At 45.0% G+C, this 15,740-nt stretch overlaps 1 protein-coding gene across 1 annotated transcript in view; it reads right to left on the bottom strand.

The window, feature by feature from the left end:
- The window catches only part of LOC144097493 (uncharacterized), a 50,004-nt gene that overhangs the window by 17,392 nt on the left and 16,872 nt on the right, over positions 1-15,740 (bottom strand). Inside the window, exons 4-5 of the mRNA XM_077630206.1 lie at positions 7,612-7,752; positions 5,396-5,634 (exon numbers count right to left, since the gene is read on the bottom strand). Of these exons, the coding sequence (XP_077486332.1) occupies positions 5,396-5,634; positions 7,612-7,752 (380 nt within the window). The remainder of the gene's footprint in view (positions 1-5,395; positions 5,635-7,611; positions 7,753-15,740) is intronic.

Genomic DNA, 15,740 nt, shown 5'->3' with positions numbered 1-15,740 from the left:
AAAAATGCACAAAAGCGCCTCAATACCCTTGTGAACAAATGTTTTCCGAAAATTTCAGGAAAATATGTCCGATACACAAAACTGCTTGTAGTAGTGACAGCATTTTTTTCGCATTACGGCACCATGGAATATCGCCGGGGTAACGCGGACTTGCGGCTATACAGTACATGTCAAAGTTGTGACAGCCATGACGAGGGCAGATATCCAAAGTGTTTCAGGTAAAACTTTAAGTAGTCGTCAAAAATAGGCTTGTTGGGGTAAAAATGTGGCTCTTGCGGCATAGTAACACCAGTGTTGGCGGCGGGCATGGGAAAGTCGGTGAACTGTATTAAGTAATAAGCTGGTTGACTAATTTCCAAAAATTAACATTTTAACTATCATGACTAGGCAACTACTTGCAATTAGAGATTTGAAGCTGGTCGTTAGTAATAGCCATATCAGTTTTTAGAATTTAGAAAACTCGTTTACTCTTTGCGCTGTAGCTCGACAAAATCTGGCTTTTTTGACTAGTTACGTCTACTGGAAAGATTGCTTTGTCTGCATGCTTTTCGAAAGCGCATGTATTTTGTCACAATGTAGCCAAAATTTGTTGGTCCACATCGCCGACAGTAATTGCGTTTTCGAAATTCTAAAACTGATATGGCTATTACTAACCTCTGGCTCCACATTTATAATTAAAACTAGGCGCCTAATTCAAAGAGTTAAAAAGTTAATTATTAAAAATTTGGTTACCAGCTTAGTACTTAAAACGATTCACAGTTTCCCGGTGTTCGCCAACGCTCGTAATGCGATGCTGAAAAAGCCAAATTTTTACCACAAAAAACTATTTTTGAGAATTACTTACTCGTCCTTCAAACAACTGGTAGATGCGCCATCAACACCAAAAACGCATCAAAGAAGGAGCTAATATTGTTTCTTTTCGAGCTTAAATGTATTTACTTGAGTATCAGTTGCTTGCATCCACACATAAAACCTTTGTCCGTAAAGTTTTGAGACTGATTTATTTTATTCTCTAGAAATGATTTCCAAAAAAATTATTGGTGCGTATCTGTAGCGCCATCTTTTCGGGCTAACCTGAGCTATATATGTTAATTGCTGTGGCAGCCGCTACATGGCACTACATGGAAAAAGTACGTTGTCACTAGTCGTCTGCGCATTCTACTGTGAATGAATGCGGAGAGATGGACGTCCACCTCGAACAGCGTGTAAACATAAAATTCTGTGTGAAACTATGTAAGACAGCCATGCAGACGTATGAGCTCCTTCGTGACGCCTACGGCAACGAGACATTATCGCGGGCGCAAGCTTTCGAGTTGCACAGGAGGTTCGTTTCGGGGAGAACGTCGGTGGTAGACGAGACAAGGCAGGGGCGCCCTGCAACCTCACGGAATGAAAACAACGTGGCTCGGATCAAAGAAATTGTACAACAAGACAGCATCGTTACAGTCTGCATGCTATCAGATGCTCTCGACATTAGTAAGACAACATGCCACCAAATTTTGCGTGAAAGCTTGAAGAAAAGAAAGCTGAATGCCAGACTTGTGCCTCACTCCCTCACACATGACCAGAAGGACACGCGGGCGTGAGCGAGCGCTCATTTGCTCTCTGAGGCAGAGAAGGATGCTGCATTCGTCGACAGCATCATTGCTCAAGAAGAAACATGATGTTTTCAGCACGATCCTCAAACAAAGAGGCACAGCGCCGAATGGCGGTCTACAAGCTCTCCGGCGAAGAGAAAGGTGCGGCGACAGAAGTCCAAAACAAAGACGATGCTGATAGTTTTTTTTCCGATGCCAGAGGTGTCATACACCACGAGTTCATCTCACAAGGGCAGATGGTGAACCAGGAGTTTTATGTCCGCGTGATCCAAGTCATGCGTGATGCATTGCAACGCTGTCGCCCTGACTTATGGGCATCTGGAGAATGAAGGTTTCTCCACAATAACGCAAGGCGGCACACTGCTCTCAGCGTGACAGAAATTTCTCGCCAAGCACAGCATTACTGTACATCCCTATCCGCCATACTCGCCTGACCTCGCCCCATGCGATTTTTTCCTGTTTCCTCGTGCGAAGGAAGCTCTAAAAGGTCCCTGGATGGGGAGCGTGGAGGCCATTCAAGACGTCACGACAAAGGAGCTGACAGCCCTGCCGGAAGAAGTGTTTTTCAACTGTTTCCAAGGCATAAAGAAGCGTTGGAAGCTGTGTATGGACCTCCTTCACCCTGCGACGTCACGAAGATGCGGTGGCGCTGATGTTAGCAGCGACTTTCGCATGGTAGGCAAAACAGGTTCCGCTTGCCCGTGCCTACCGCAGCTGCCGCAGCTACCGGCAGCTGCTTCAACCCTGTGCATTGCAGAAGCAGCATGTATTGACCAGCTGCGTCACTGCTGGATCCGCGTAGTAGCATAAAAAATATTAAATTAGCCTCGATAGGTTTCTCGCGCATAAATGCCGCATTCGGAAACTGGCTAACAGGCACTGAGCCACGGTAGTAAAGCGCGAAGTCTGGGGGTCGATAGGCACTGCCACTCAATGCACTTAATAGCATGCAAGTTACTGCGTTCATTCACCTGAACTTCAGGATAGTAGGCTGATAATTGCTCAAGGAAAAAAAGACATATGCAGCTGCACACGTACTTATCACCTTGAGCCGGAGTGCACGGGGCGCCGACAGGTTCACTCGCCCCCAAGGAATGCGTTTTTTTTGTTAATAGCACACCATGTTTTAATGGCGCGTTTTATGATATTTAATATTTACTTGAAACTGTTTCTTGATATGACGACGTAATTATTTCATTCGAGTAGAAAGAAGTCTGGTAAGTTGTGTCAGTCTTGCGTGGTCGCGTTGGTGTGCTTAGAATAGCGTACCTTAAGTGTGCTAAACGCCATATGCTTTTTCATTGCATCATGCATGTGCCTTGTTTCATGAGGTAGTACATGATCGCGAAGCTTGTTTGGAACGAAGCAGCCGCAGGCGTGCTACTAACAGACACGTGGCGAGATTGAGAGGGGACGCGGCAATGAAAAGTGTTTTCGTTATTCATGCATGCGATATGTAACTCAACTTGGTGCAAATATGAAATTCCTACGCTAGTTTCAGTAATTCCTTTTATTTATAGATATACCTGGTGCAGTTCTGGGTAATTATAATTAACACCGTCGTCAAGTCCCCCCAAGGTGTCAAATAATTGAGTAGATAGTGCGCAGTTTTTTTATGCCAGCATGTACATAAAGCCCTGCTCTGTACGATGACGCGATTAGCTCTTTTTATATATGATCAGTACTTATGCATGCATAGTTACATGAAAACGTTTCTTACAAGAAACCAAGAAACAAGTAACACAGTACTGCACGTGTAGGGAAAAAAAATCGAGAGATTTATTACGGTCCTCAACGTCTCAGGAATAGTTTGCGACAAATGGAATCATTTGATTTTCATGCGAATTACGAAGGTGAGTGATCCAGTCGCAGAAAATGTGAGAGGTCACAAAACAAACCTTAAAGTTTATTCCCTCGTTTATGGCATCTTCGCTTTCGCTTTGGTCAAAGAAATGCGGCACTGAAATCAAAGAAATTACCTCACAATTTTTTACGACCACACTTCTAAAAAGCGTAATTTATAAATTTGTACTCAATATTTTGCTATAATTTTTCGTCACGAAACTAGACTTCATGGCTAGGAAAGGAAATAATTCTAGAAATCAAAAATTTTGACCAAATCGACCAGCCTAACAAGAGGACAAGTCGGCCTGGCTGGTGCGTGGTCATGCGGCTAAAAACAGCGCTAAGCGAGAAAGAGGAGATTAGGGACGCGACGCTATCCCCACTTTTCGCACAGCGCGACACGTACGTATGTCAGCAGACGATGAGCGCATGTCTGCTCCGACGAAACAAGGCCAGCACTTCCCCTCACTATTGTCCCGAAGTAAAATCATTCCGGCTAGTGCAGAGTGTCCAAACTTGTTTTATTCAATGCCTAGCGCATAAATAGACGGCAGGAACGCTTTCTACATGTTTACTACTAACCATATATACAATACAGTGGCAAACTATTTCTTTTTATAGGCCGCACGTGGCCAATGCGAGCTCGTGTACTTCAACAAATTACTAAGTTGGAAGCATCGACCATTGCTATGATTCGCAGAAACTGGAAACGCGCCTATAAGCCTTGAAAACCCGCGCTCAACACCTATCCGCGACGCCACTCCCCGACCTTTTGCCTACCACGAGCTCGCTAGCGACTGCAGCGCCACCTCGTTTGTTTACAAACATGCAGGAGGTCTATAGACTGCAAGAGAGACTATTTTGAAGGGGTGCCGCACAAATCATTGTAATGTTAAACGCATTTTTTAATGTACTCAGTCTCGGAAACTTACGGACAAAGATTGTACATCTATTGACATTCTTTCTGTTGTCTTTACAATTTTGGCTGCCTTTTCTGTGCACGAAATTTTTATTGGTTTGAATATGCAGCTTTCCATGTGTAAATATGCATTTTTAGTTCTGCACATTTCTTCCACAAGAGACATGTGAGAATTATCTTCAACAGCACTGACCTAATGTCATCGTGTACAAACAGGCCTCATTGTTAATACCATGCTCTTTCTTCTTGTGTCATGCCCGCCTGTTTTAGTGCGTGATAATTTTTGCCTTTCTCTTTTCTTCTTCCGTCCCGGAAATACTTGTCATGACTATCTTGATCTTTATATAATGGAAATTGAATTTTATGTTTTGTCGCCCGCTGAACTCTGACTTTATTGAAGCAATTATGTATTTTATATAGGTGGGCTAGAACTAGTCAAGCTGTCCAGCTTTTTTTCTCCAACCTCCCCTATCATGTAAATGCAAATAAAGGTTATTATTATTACTATTGTTTCTGGTCACACGGTGTTAGAAATTTACAGTAAATATTTATGTTTGAAATGCGTTGCTGTATTCCATCCGAATTATACACAGTTGGTCTCAAATCAGAGAAAAAGTAAATAAGAACAAAATTACTATGCTGTTGACGTTTCCGGAGATATGCGGTGGGCGGGTTGAACATCCAAAAGCTCGAAGTGGCCTCTGAGGAAATGCTTACAGATGGTCACATGGTTCAATTTTGAACAGCTGTGGTTCATTAACGTGCGCTGATATATCGTACAGATCACAGTGTCTTTTGCATTCTGAATTCATTGATATGGGGTCTACGGGGCCAGGATTCACTCACGCTAACGTGAGCTCAAGAGCTGGGCATCCAAGGAGCGAAGCCACCGATGGGGGCATCACTGACTTTTGAGAGGTTCGCCGCAAAAGACACTCATTTCCGTTGAATGCTCGATTCTCTTTGCGTACTGGCACTGCGCTCTGAGCGAGCATCTAAGAGCCCGATGGCCAGCACGTCTGTGAGCACTCACGAAGAGCATGACGTGGTGCTTCCAGAGGTTTCCAGCATCGCCGCTCGAGACGTCCACGCGATGGCGGGCGAACCCGTATCCGCTCACGTTGCGGGCGAGGTAGCGGCGCATGATGGGCACCGCCCGCTTGCGGACCTCGAGGCTGTCGTAGAAGTCGGCGTTGGCGCTAAGAGAGAGGAGGAACTGCGCCGACGAGTGCCCCCCGGCGGCCATCTCCAGGAAGGCGTCCAAAGCAGCCTCTGCGAGGCAATGCGCGCGGTTCGAGCATGGGTTTTTGGAGAGCGGAGTGCCCGTTATAAGTATCGTTCATGTAGTTAAACTTCAATAAAATCGTGTCTTTTCATCACGCAAACTGTTTATAGATGGCCAGAGCTATAAAAGAAAGATACTCGTAGACAGCTTGATGGGCCCGCTACATCTGCCTTTGAGCAGCGGCAGGTCGGTTTATAAAACAAGATAATTGTTTGGGATCACCCCCTAACTAGCACTCGAAAATTGTATGAAAAAGATACGCCTATTATTTCGAAGAAACGACTCCGTGAGGCAAGAAAGACAAAAAAATATGTTTCGAGTTGATGAATATTAGTGAGGCCCCCAGCGTCGGACGGGTGTGCATACAAGTAAAAGCAAGAAAGAAAATAAAACAAAAATGTCACAAAAAGAACAGCTCAAAGCGAAAATCGATTCAGGCCGCATCAAAACATTATAGTCGTCAGGTTAAACAGAACACTTCACTATATGAATTGACCAACTTCCTGTGACGGCCAATTTCTACATCTTAAATTTTACCCCCGGCATTGTAAAAAGCTCATAAAAAAATCTTATTTCCATGATTTTTGAGTTTGCATACGCTGCATACATTACTGAGAACGTTGTTTTCAAGCGCATATAGTTCTTCGCCGCCAAAATAAGTAAACCTACATAAGTTAGGCCATGTGAAGTTCTATTTTCTAGAAAAATCATTCTTTTTCTGCCATCTAAGCCAAATGCGTTACGTATCAGGATTTTACGGGTGATATGAAGGTTCAGTTGAATAAAGAGAGCGTCAATGTACTACGTGGCCGCGCTCCTCCCAGGTTGGTTCCTTAATGAAACCCGAATACCGCAAATGTCGACATCAGGTGGAAACTAAACAGCTGCTTTAAATATAATTTTTGACGCGGTAGCATTAGAGCGCATGTTCGGTGGGAACCCCGAAGGTGTGAGAAAAATTCCCATTGGTCGATGATTTCCAGGGCCGTGACATCACATGAAAATGAAATTGATTAAAACATGAGATAAACTAAGACCATAAAGTCGCAATATGACTCAAACGTCATTATGACATGTAATCACCAGCTCAACAATGCAGTGAAGACCTCAGGGAGCTTGCCAACGTTTCGACAAGAGGACTTGTCAGAACGTTTGCAAGCACTCTGAGGTTTTCCGTACCTTGCTCACTTTGTGATTATCAAGAACCATCTGGCCAACCCCTATTATGGCATATAAAAATGTGAAGTAAGTTAACTTCGCTGAAAAGAAAATTGGGGTGAGGTGCGAACCGGACCCGGGGAGTTTGGGTCGTGATTCAGACACACTAGCCCTAAGCCATCGATTTTTATTCTTTCTTTATCTTGTCTAATTCATCGAGGCACATTTGATGGGGCTGGTTAAATGGAGACCTTCTGTGTGTTGTAGTGCATAAAATATGTCAAAAATGTAAAAATAACTAACAGTAATAAAAATAAAAATAACTGCAGAAAAATTTTAAAATAAAGTAAAACTATCCTAAAATAAATAAATTAAATAAGATATCGAACAACGAACGTGTCTGCGAACGGATCCGCAAAGAGGTGCCCCGGCCGTTGAAGCGACCGATTAAAGCTATCGCGTCATAACCTTAAGGTGGCCCCTCGAATTTATATAAAACCGTGCAGTGGAACGACGCATGGGAACTTTTCCCTTATCGCCTTAAGGCTTAACATTTTCCCGTCAAAGTTCATAGCCCCATGTGCAGCTGCGAGGCCTTGGTTATGCAGCAATGAATGAGATCCCATCAAATGGCTACATACGGCAAGGTGAACAAAAAAATTAATCATTTCCACAATTGAGCAACTAATTAGGCAAGAGGCGGTTGCTAGAGCTGACACGAAACCTATTAGAGCAAAATAAGAAAACAGAAGGAACGGGCCCGACTACCGCCGTCCGTTGCCATGCGAAAGTAAGCAGGGCCTTACGATTGGAGACAGCCACGAAGTCTTCGGAGCGACTGCGCACCTTGACATCCGCAAATACCACGAAGTGGCAGAGACCGGCTGGCGGGGAGACAGGACGCCGCAGCTGCTCTCCCACTATGCACACCACAAGGGGGTGGTGGACTGCATGGAGGAACGCCGCAGTGGTGGTGAAGGGAGGGAGCTGAGCACATCGGTGTGCGTTTATTGAAAAAGAAATCAATGGCGCGAAAAACACATACCCAAACGCCAATTACAGACACCACGGCTACCTTGCACTTGGTTAGCAACAAATCCTGCAAATGCATTCACGTATTTTATTTTTGACGTGGTTGCTCGTTTTCAGAGCACCAACGTAGATGGAAATCATGGCGTGGGTTTTACACAGTTTCACAACATAGCGTAGGAAAACAGGAAAAAGAAAACTGCACACAATTCCTGAGGGTCCGAAACTTTTCCGAAACAGATCTCATTATTTTGAAGGCACGAACCACACTGTGCTGTAGCGGGTGCTTATGTAAAGCAGTAGTGAATCATCAGCATCATCGGCTAACTACGTCCACTGCAGGACAAAGGCCTCTGATATCTTGCCTTGTGTCAGCTGCAGCCATCTTATCCCAGTAAACTTCCTAAGCTGATCCACCCACCTACTACTCTTGCCCTGTCTCGGAATCAACTACATTACCCTACAATACATGCATGCCCAAGCCCACTTCTCCTACTTCATTTCGACTAGGTGAATGTGAACTCGCGTTTGTTCCCTAATTTTTCTCTCCTCATGTCTCTAAACGTTAACCTATCATTTTAGTTTTTATTACTCACTGCTCTGTCCGAGTGTTACGTTCAGCCCAATTCGTTAGTCTCCATGCTACATTACAACAGTACATTCTTTCGTCTTGAGGGATATTGGTCAACCGCTATTTAACACCTGACAGGACCTGTTCCCTAAAAGGGCCCGTGTGATCGTCTCTCGTCCCGTCTTTCGTGCGCTGTGAGCTAAAATTAACAGCATTCTATCCCATTCTCATTGCGCTTGTTATTAAAGCGATAGCATTAGAGTTGTATAACGTTGTAGTCGCGCCAAACACCGTTGATCCCCGAGACAAATTAGCTGATTGGTCTAGAGTCGTCACGTGACCTTTTGACGTCATAACAACCTGCGCACAAGTTTTCAGCAACCTAGTTTCTAGACGGCAACCGAGTTAGAGAATAGCAATAAAAATAAAAATACGATATATTCCAATCCCGGCACCATCGAAACATAGCGGATATGTGCTACTGTAGCTAGCAGTCCGAATAAGCCGGTTGATGTACCAAAAATGTAATAGAAACTGCAAGAGAAGTTGCAACATATAAAGGAAGGCATCTGGGCAAGTCGGTGTTGGGGATCCATGGCATGGGTTGCAGCGCAAACCAAGACAGTGGATGTGCGGAGTGTATCTGTTCTTTGTCCGTCGTCTTATAGCTTGTGCCATCCCTTATGCATTGTGACAGATGTTGCGACGAACGTGAAATTTAATGCTGTCGCATTCCAGCCTTAAGATGACTTAAGCGTCGCCATAGTTCTTTCACCTTGGAGGCCTGGATCTGCGGTCACTGCGTGCCCTAAGTAATATCAGTTACTTAGTGCATGCCTAACTAAATGCGCGTCTAAGCGCGGGCCTAAGTAAATGTATTTCCTTCTTAGACTGATGAACTTTATCTCAGATTTCTTCGTGCAAATGTTTAGGCCCACAGTTCTGCTTTGCTTGTCTAGGTCCTCGATCAGGCTTTGCAGTTCGTCCCCTGAGTTGCTCAGCAAGATAGTGCCATCAGCAAAACGGAAATTGTCAATGTAATCTCCATTAGGTTTTATCTCCAACTCTTCCCAATCTAATGCTGTGAATGCCTCCCGTGAGCACGTGGTGAATAATAACAGAGACATCGCGGCTCCTTGTTTGAGAACTTTCCTGGTTGGGATTGTATCATTTTCCCTACAGAGGACTAATGGCTGCGCACAGCCTATAGATATTTTCCAGTACCTTCACGTATGCCACTTCTACACCATGGTTCAGTTATGCCTGCATGACTGCTCACGTTTCGACTGAGTTTAATGCTTTCTCGTAATCTGATAAAGCAATATAGAGCGGGTGTTTAAATTCTGTGCTTTTGTCACCTGGCTGATAGTGTGAATATGTTTTACTGACAAGTACGCTTTACAAAAGTGGGCCGGGCCATTATATTGTCTGAAGGATAAAAAGGGTTTACATCTATTAGTAATTACCTCAGTATGCACCTTGCAAAAGACAGACAGTAAGCTGATCGGTATGCAATTTTTCAAGTGCCTGACGTCCCCTCCTTACGGATTAAGACAGTGTTAGTGTTCTTCGAAGATTCCGGTACTTCCGAAGTCTGGATGCACTGCGTTTATAGTGTGGCAAGTTTTTCTAGCACAACCTCCCCATGGTACTTCGACAAAACTACAGTTACCTGGGGCCGTGTTCTACAAGCTGTTCATTTTAAAATGACCAGTTCGCGTCCGCCTGGCCCTCTGTTATTGGTCATTCTGGTATACCCGCGGCTTTCAAGCATCTGTGGAAAGCGACCCAGCCGTTGGGTGTTTGGCGACTGTACCTCACCATTGGCTGACATTGGCTGCGAAATGCTGCCATTGGTGAGGTCCGGTCGCCTTCTACCGAATGACCGGGTCGCTTACCACAGACGCCTGAAACCCGTGGTATAGATGGGTAGCATCAATGTCACATCTGCAAAAAAAAAAAAAAATTGCCCCGCCGCGGTGGCTCAGTGGTTAGGGCGCTCGACTACTGATCCGGAGTTCCCGGGTTCGAACCCGACCGCGGCGGCTGCGTTTTTATGGAGGAAAAACGCTGAGGCGCCCGTGTGCTGTGCGATGTCAGTGCAGGTTAAAGATCCCCAGGTGGTCGAAATTATTCCGGAGCCCTCCACTACGGCACCTCTCTCTTCCTTTCTTCTTTCACTCGCTCCTTTACCCTTCCCTTACGGCGCGGTTCAGGTGTCCAGCGATATATGAGACAGATACTGCGCCATTTCCTTTCCCCCAAAACCAATTATTATTATTATTAAGTCAGAAAATCGAAAACCCCCACGTTTGAGAATACTTGCTCCGGGGATCGTAGGTTGTCGCAGTTGTATCGTAGCAGAGCGGTAATCACTACTTTCACGATGACAATTTTCGTTATTTACGGCTGCGGAACAAGAAGCAGTTCTTCCGTTGTCAAAGAAAAGGCACAACAAAACATCGGACTTTTTAGTTTGCCCGCGGTTATAAACGAACCAGTGTGTACGAAAAAGGCCTTTGTCTGAGAAGCGCCGGAGCTGTTGGCTGGCAAGAATTAGCAGGAAAATTAAGGCTTGAAGACTGAAAAGGATTTCGCTTCATCACAGGTAAGGGTATTTTGGGGCTATGTAGAGTTTTAAAGCATTTTTTATGAAAGCGAAATTTACTCCCCCAGGGCATCAATGATGGGTGAAGCTGTGATGAATGATCTAAATGAATGGAAAAAGGTTTAATTCGCCTGGCTTCTCCTCTCTTGCTACCGAGATTGTTTACTCGTGGCGTCGTTCAGATGAACTTTTCCTGATAGCACTGGCCAAACCTCTGTAGTTTTTAACATTGCGAACATGTACGCGTGCTCTTTCACAGGGAAACCTGCAAATTTGATGGATGATGGAAATCCCTGCTAGGCATCCACTCTCCAGCTGGACTGCGGTCGTAATGACCGGACTACTGCTGTCGCATTCGTGCGTTTCCTGCAGTGTAAGCTGCCGTAGAAGGGTAAGCTGCATGCTGCCGCAGTGAGCAAGCCGTCCATGGAGCCTGGAACATCACCCGAGAGTGCCGCAGGCTCAGAGCTAGAGTCTGAAGAGCCCACTCCAGTGGGAACCATTCAGAAATTTGAAACAAGGACACCTTTGTGTGCACCATGATTTCAAGCTCCTTACAGTTTAAAGGATCCCCCCTTGTATGATATCCAGAGTTTCACGCTGACAGGCAGAGGCTGAAGTCCAAACTGACCTCACGTGCAAAGAACTCAAGGCTCTAAAGAAGATTGCAGCAGAGTATCCTGCGAGCTGGTCACATTGAAAAAGGCAGAAAGAGGATATTGAGATTCAATAAGGTTAAAACTGCTTTATAGAGATGTCAGAAGTGTCCTTTCAGGAAGACCCTGACATGGCGTCATTTTTCACACGGCTTCCGAATTTTGCCATTCTACTGGCTGTGGTCTGCCTTCTGTACTGTTTTGTTAAGCAGACGCCAGAGAACTCATTGGGGAAGTTCCAGGAATTTTTAGTGTTCTTAATGAAACTAAAGTTGAATCTGCCATTCCAGGACCTTGCTTGCCTTTTAAACGCATCATAATCAATCATATGTCGATTATTTGACCATGCCTCAAGAACTTTTTATTCAATTGGAGAAAACGTAGCAGTCATTATTAAACTTTAACGGCAATCATCCCTGTAACCAAGATGTCAGTCTTGGTTCCAGTACAAGTTTAGTAATACGGCTAAGGGCCTGATATAAATATGTTGCCAGGGAGTGATAACCTCTATTTCTGATGGTGGGGAGGGAGGACCCCTGGCAAACATAATACTGAGCACAGTGGCATTCTTAACCATTTGTCTCAAGGGGATGTGTTACTGGTTGACCGAGGCTTTGATATTTGGCAAGTTAGGCTTGTTCTGTGCAAGGTTGCACATACATGCATTAACTACAGGCAAAAGACAACTGCTCGCAGTGGATGTCGAGGCAACGAGAAATCTTGTAAATGTCAGAATTCACGTTGAGAGGATGATCGGCTTCGTACGTAACAAGTACATCGTAGTGAAATGCGTTCTGCCACTAGAGTATGCGACTCGCGAACAGGAGCACTAGTTCACACCTCTAGAAAAAATTGTTAATTTTTCTGCGCAGTGTCAAATTTCTGTCACTCTGTTGTTCCTGCAAATCTAGAGCCAGGCAGCTTAGTTTGCTGGGTATTTGAGGTATTTGGAAATATTTTTTCTTGCATACATTGTGTGAAATGTGTTCAACCGTAATTGTGGATAATTCTCTGCATGTAACTTTTTTACTTTAGTCAGCGTAGAGGATGGTTGTTCTCTTTTGCTTTTACGTCCCTGCATTTGATGTACTGGTTTATCACCATTTGTTTCAAGAAGTCTTCAGCTCGGCTAAGCAGAGCAGGCAGACCTTCTGAGGTGACCTCTTCATATACGATGTTTCGAAGAAGCACATGCCCTTTCGCTCGTGGTGAGTGAAAGAGTGAGCTATATTTTCCATGTAGTGCGAACACCGCTGGCATCACTCCTGTTTCTGCTATTGCTGAAAAGCACCCTTCGATCTCTGCATTTGTTGCATGGGACTGACTGCAGCTTATGCGATGAAGAGACTGCATCTCCAGTAATATTGGTGCATGTAATATTGTCCACCTTTTTCTTCTTTGCTTTTGCGGAAGAGAAGTCGATCTCCTTTAGCCTTCGGAATTCAACATTCCGGCTATGAGGTGGCAGCCGGGCATTTTTCTTTTCCATTCAAGTCGCTGAGACCCTTACCTTCGCAGCTATCTGTACGGCAAAACTTGTAGAAGAACATGCGAGCATGTTTCACCTGCACCGGCCATACAGGCGCAATGAGCTGTCACGACAGTGCCATTTCCTTTTGCCAGAATCCACACATTGAGAGGTATCTCCCGCAGGCGCTGAGAATGGTTGACCTTAATTTTCAAATAAAATGATTTCAGCAAAAACTTTGTTTCAGATGTGAAATCTCAAATCAGTGATTTCACCAGATACTGTTTTTCAAATAACCACTTTCCTGAGTCGAAGCAGTCTGGTTTGTTGTGTGGTTTCTTGCCACTTTATCCAGAAAATGCTAGACAGTTCCACTTGCGCTTTACAAGATTAAAAAAAAAGCCCGCACTAGAACAATCAGTAGGGCTTAATGGATAGTTGGTTGTTCTAGCAGTTGTGAAAGTATCGGCGCTTTGCTGGTCATATATGAAAAATTTTCGTGCTATTTTCCTGTCATTCGCTCATGTTTCTCAAGTTGCCGCTGTACGTGTGCGGCAATTGTAAGCAACAAAACGGTAGCGCTGAACAAATAAACAAACAAACCAAAGATTGTCTACAGGAAAAGAAAAGTACGAAAATGGAGAAAAAAAAGAAAAAAAATGCCAAGCTTAACGATAGACCGTAACATGCGAAAATGCGGTGCCAACTAACCTCGCTCAAAACGAAGCTACTTTGCTGCTATGCTCTTGACCCTTCCGCTGGCAAAATAATTATGGTCTTCCAAGGGTTTGTCAGCTGCAAAGTGACGCGACTTGTTGCAAGGACCAAGTAATTTACGACGTCGGTGAGCGGCAGGACGACGTTCAGCGTAGCGTTGTCACCGATGCACAGTGCATAAGGGTAGATGCCATCGCACGTTTAGATCTTCACTCTGCAACGTCGGTCCCACAAGCTCTTCAAGGTATGATGGACAAAGCGCGTGCATATTTCCTTTCGCTATGCCGCATAGGTAAACCAAACGACACCGAGCTCCGGTGCGGCGGTATGCGGCGGGTGCGAAGCCAGACGTGGTCGTTCTTAAACATGTCGGACGCCCGATTTGCAAGCCGGAACTAACGTCACGTGCAACCCGTGCATATCTGAGTGACCAATGAGAGAGGACCAGGCGGACGCGAGCGAGATGGGCATTTTAAAATAGACAGGTTATAAAATGCGGCCGCTGGTGTTCGCCAGAAGATCTCCTCCTTTGCAAGTATATGGATAGCGGCCTATAACTTTTAATTCAGAGTGCGAGAACATATGGCGGTATCTCAGAGCTGACAAAATACAACCAATATATTCCTATTCCATGCCATTTTCGCTTCCAAGAACAGCGGCATTCGGAACGCGGAACAGGAACTAAGCCACGAGATGGTGGCAGTGTTCAAACGTTCATTGTTGAGTGGGGCTGACGAAGCAGGGTGCATAGGTGCTTTAACTCGGTTGCAGCCTGCGCAGCCCGAACCATACGGCTGTGCGCCGGTAATTTCACTAGCTAAGGCAAACCACGCATCGCGCGCTCCCAATAATGCCACTCATCATAAAGTTAAAACGTTCAGTTCTCGTAAAAATTACCGGCAATATTACTATTGTCGTTAGCAATGACAATAGCTTAACTAGCAACTAGGGCCTTATAGTCCTGTCAAATATTTATATACAGCACTAAATCAAAGGCATGTACACCGCGGCTTCTGGCACGCCCTGACCACGCCAGCGCCACGCCGGTAAACCATGGCCTATCCCGCGGCTTCCACTTCACACCAGTTAGCGCTCTCATCGTCGGCTGGTCGCTACCTGAATCTACGACAGATAGTGCGTCTGATTTTCTGCCTATGCGCTTTTAAAGTGACAGCCGCCGCGCTACGCGGGAGAAGCAGGGCTGTAAAGCCGGCCCACATGGAGCAATATCCCGGCGGAGAATGATATGACGTATTCCGTGCGCGGTGGTCATCGGGCAGCGGCAGCCATAAAGAAGCAGTTCGTCGTGAATCTAGCCGAGCTGGATGCATCATAGAGTAACATAAAAGTAAAAAGTGGATACTCGGGCCGTTTAGTAATAATAATAATAATAATAATAATAATAATAATAATAATAATAATAATAATAATAATAATAATAATAATAATAATAATAATAATAATAATAATAATAATAATAATAATTGTTTTCTGGGGGGAAAGGAAGTGGCGCAGTATCTGCTTCATATATCGTTGGACACCTGAACCGCGCTGTAAGGAAAGGGATAAAGGAGGGAGTGAAAGAAGAAAGGAAGAAAGAGGTGCCGCAGTGGAGGGCTCCGGATTAATTTCGACCACCTGGGGATCTTTAACGTGCACTGACATCGCACAGCACACGGGCGCCTTAGCGTTTTTCCTCCTTTCTCGGCCGAGTTCGGCGTTGTGCCGTGTCCGCCAGATGACGCTGCATGCACAAATAAAAAAAAAGAAAAAGCGCACGGTCTTGGCTAGGAATGGCTAACGCAGCGGCTACGGCCGCGATTACGTCAACAGAAGCGTCTTTGCTAGCGAGGGAGCAACAGCAGTGAATGACTGATTGAGCGAGT

The sequence above is a fragment of the Amblyomma americanum genome, chromosome 7 (assembly GCF_052857255.1).
Source record: "Amblyomma americanum isolate KBUSLIRL-KWMA chromosome 7, ASM5285725v1, whole genome shotgun sequence".
Lineage (NCBI taxonomy): Eukaryota > Metazoa > Arthropoda > Arachnida > Ixodida > Ixodidae > Amblyomma > Amblyomma americanum.
This window is presented reverse-complemented; position numbering and strand designations above follow the sequence as displayed.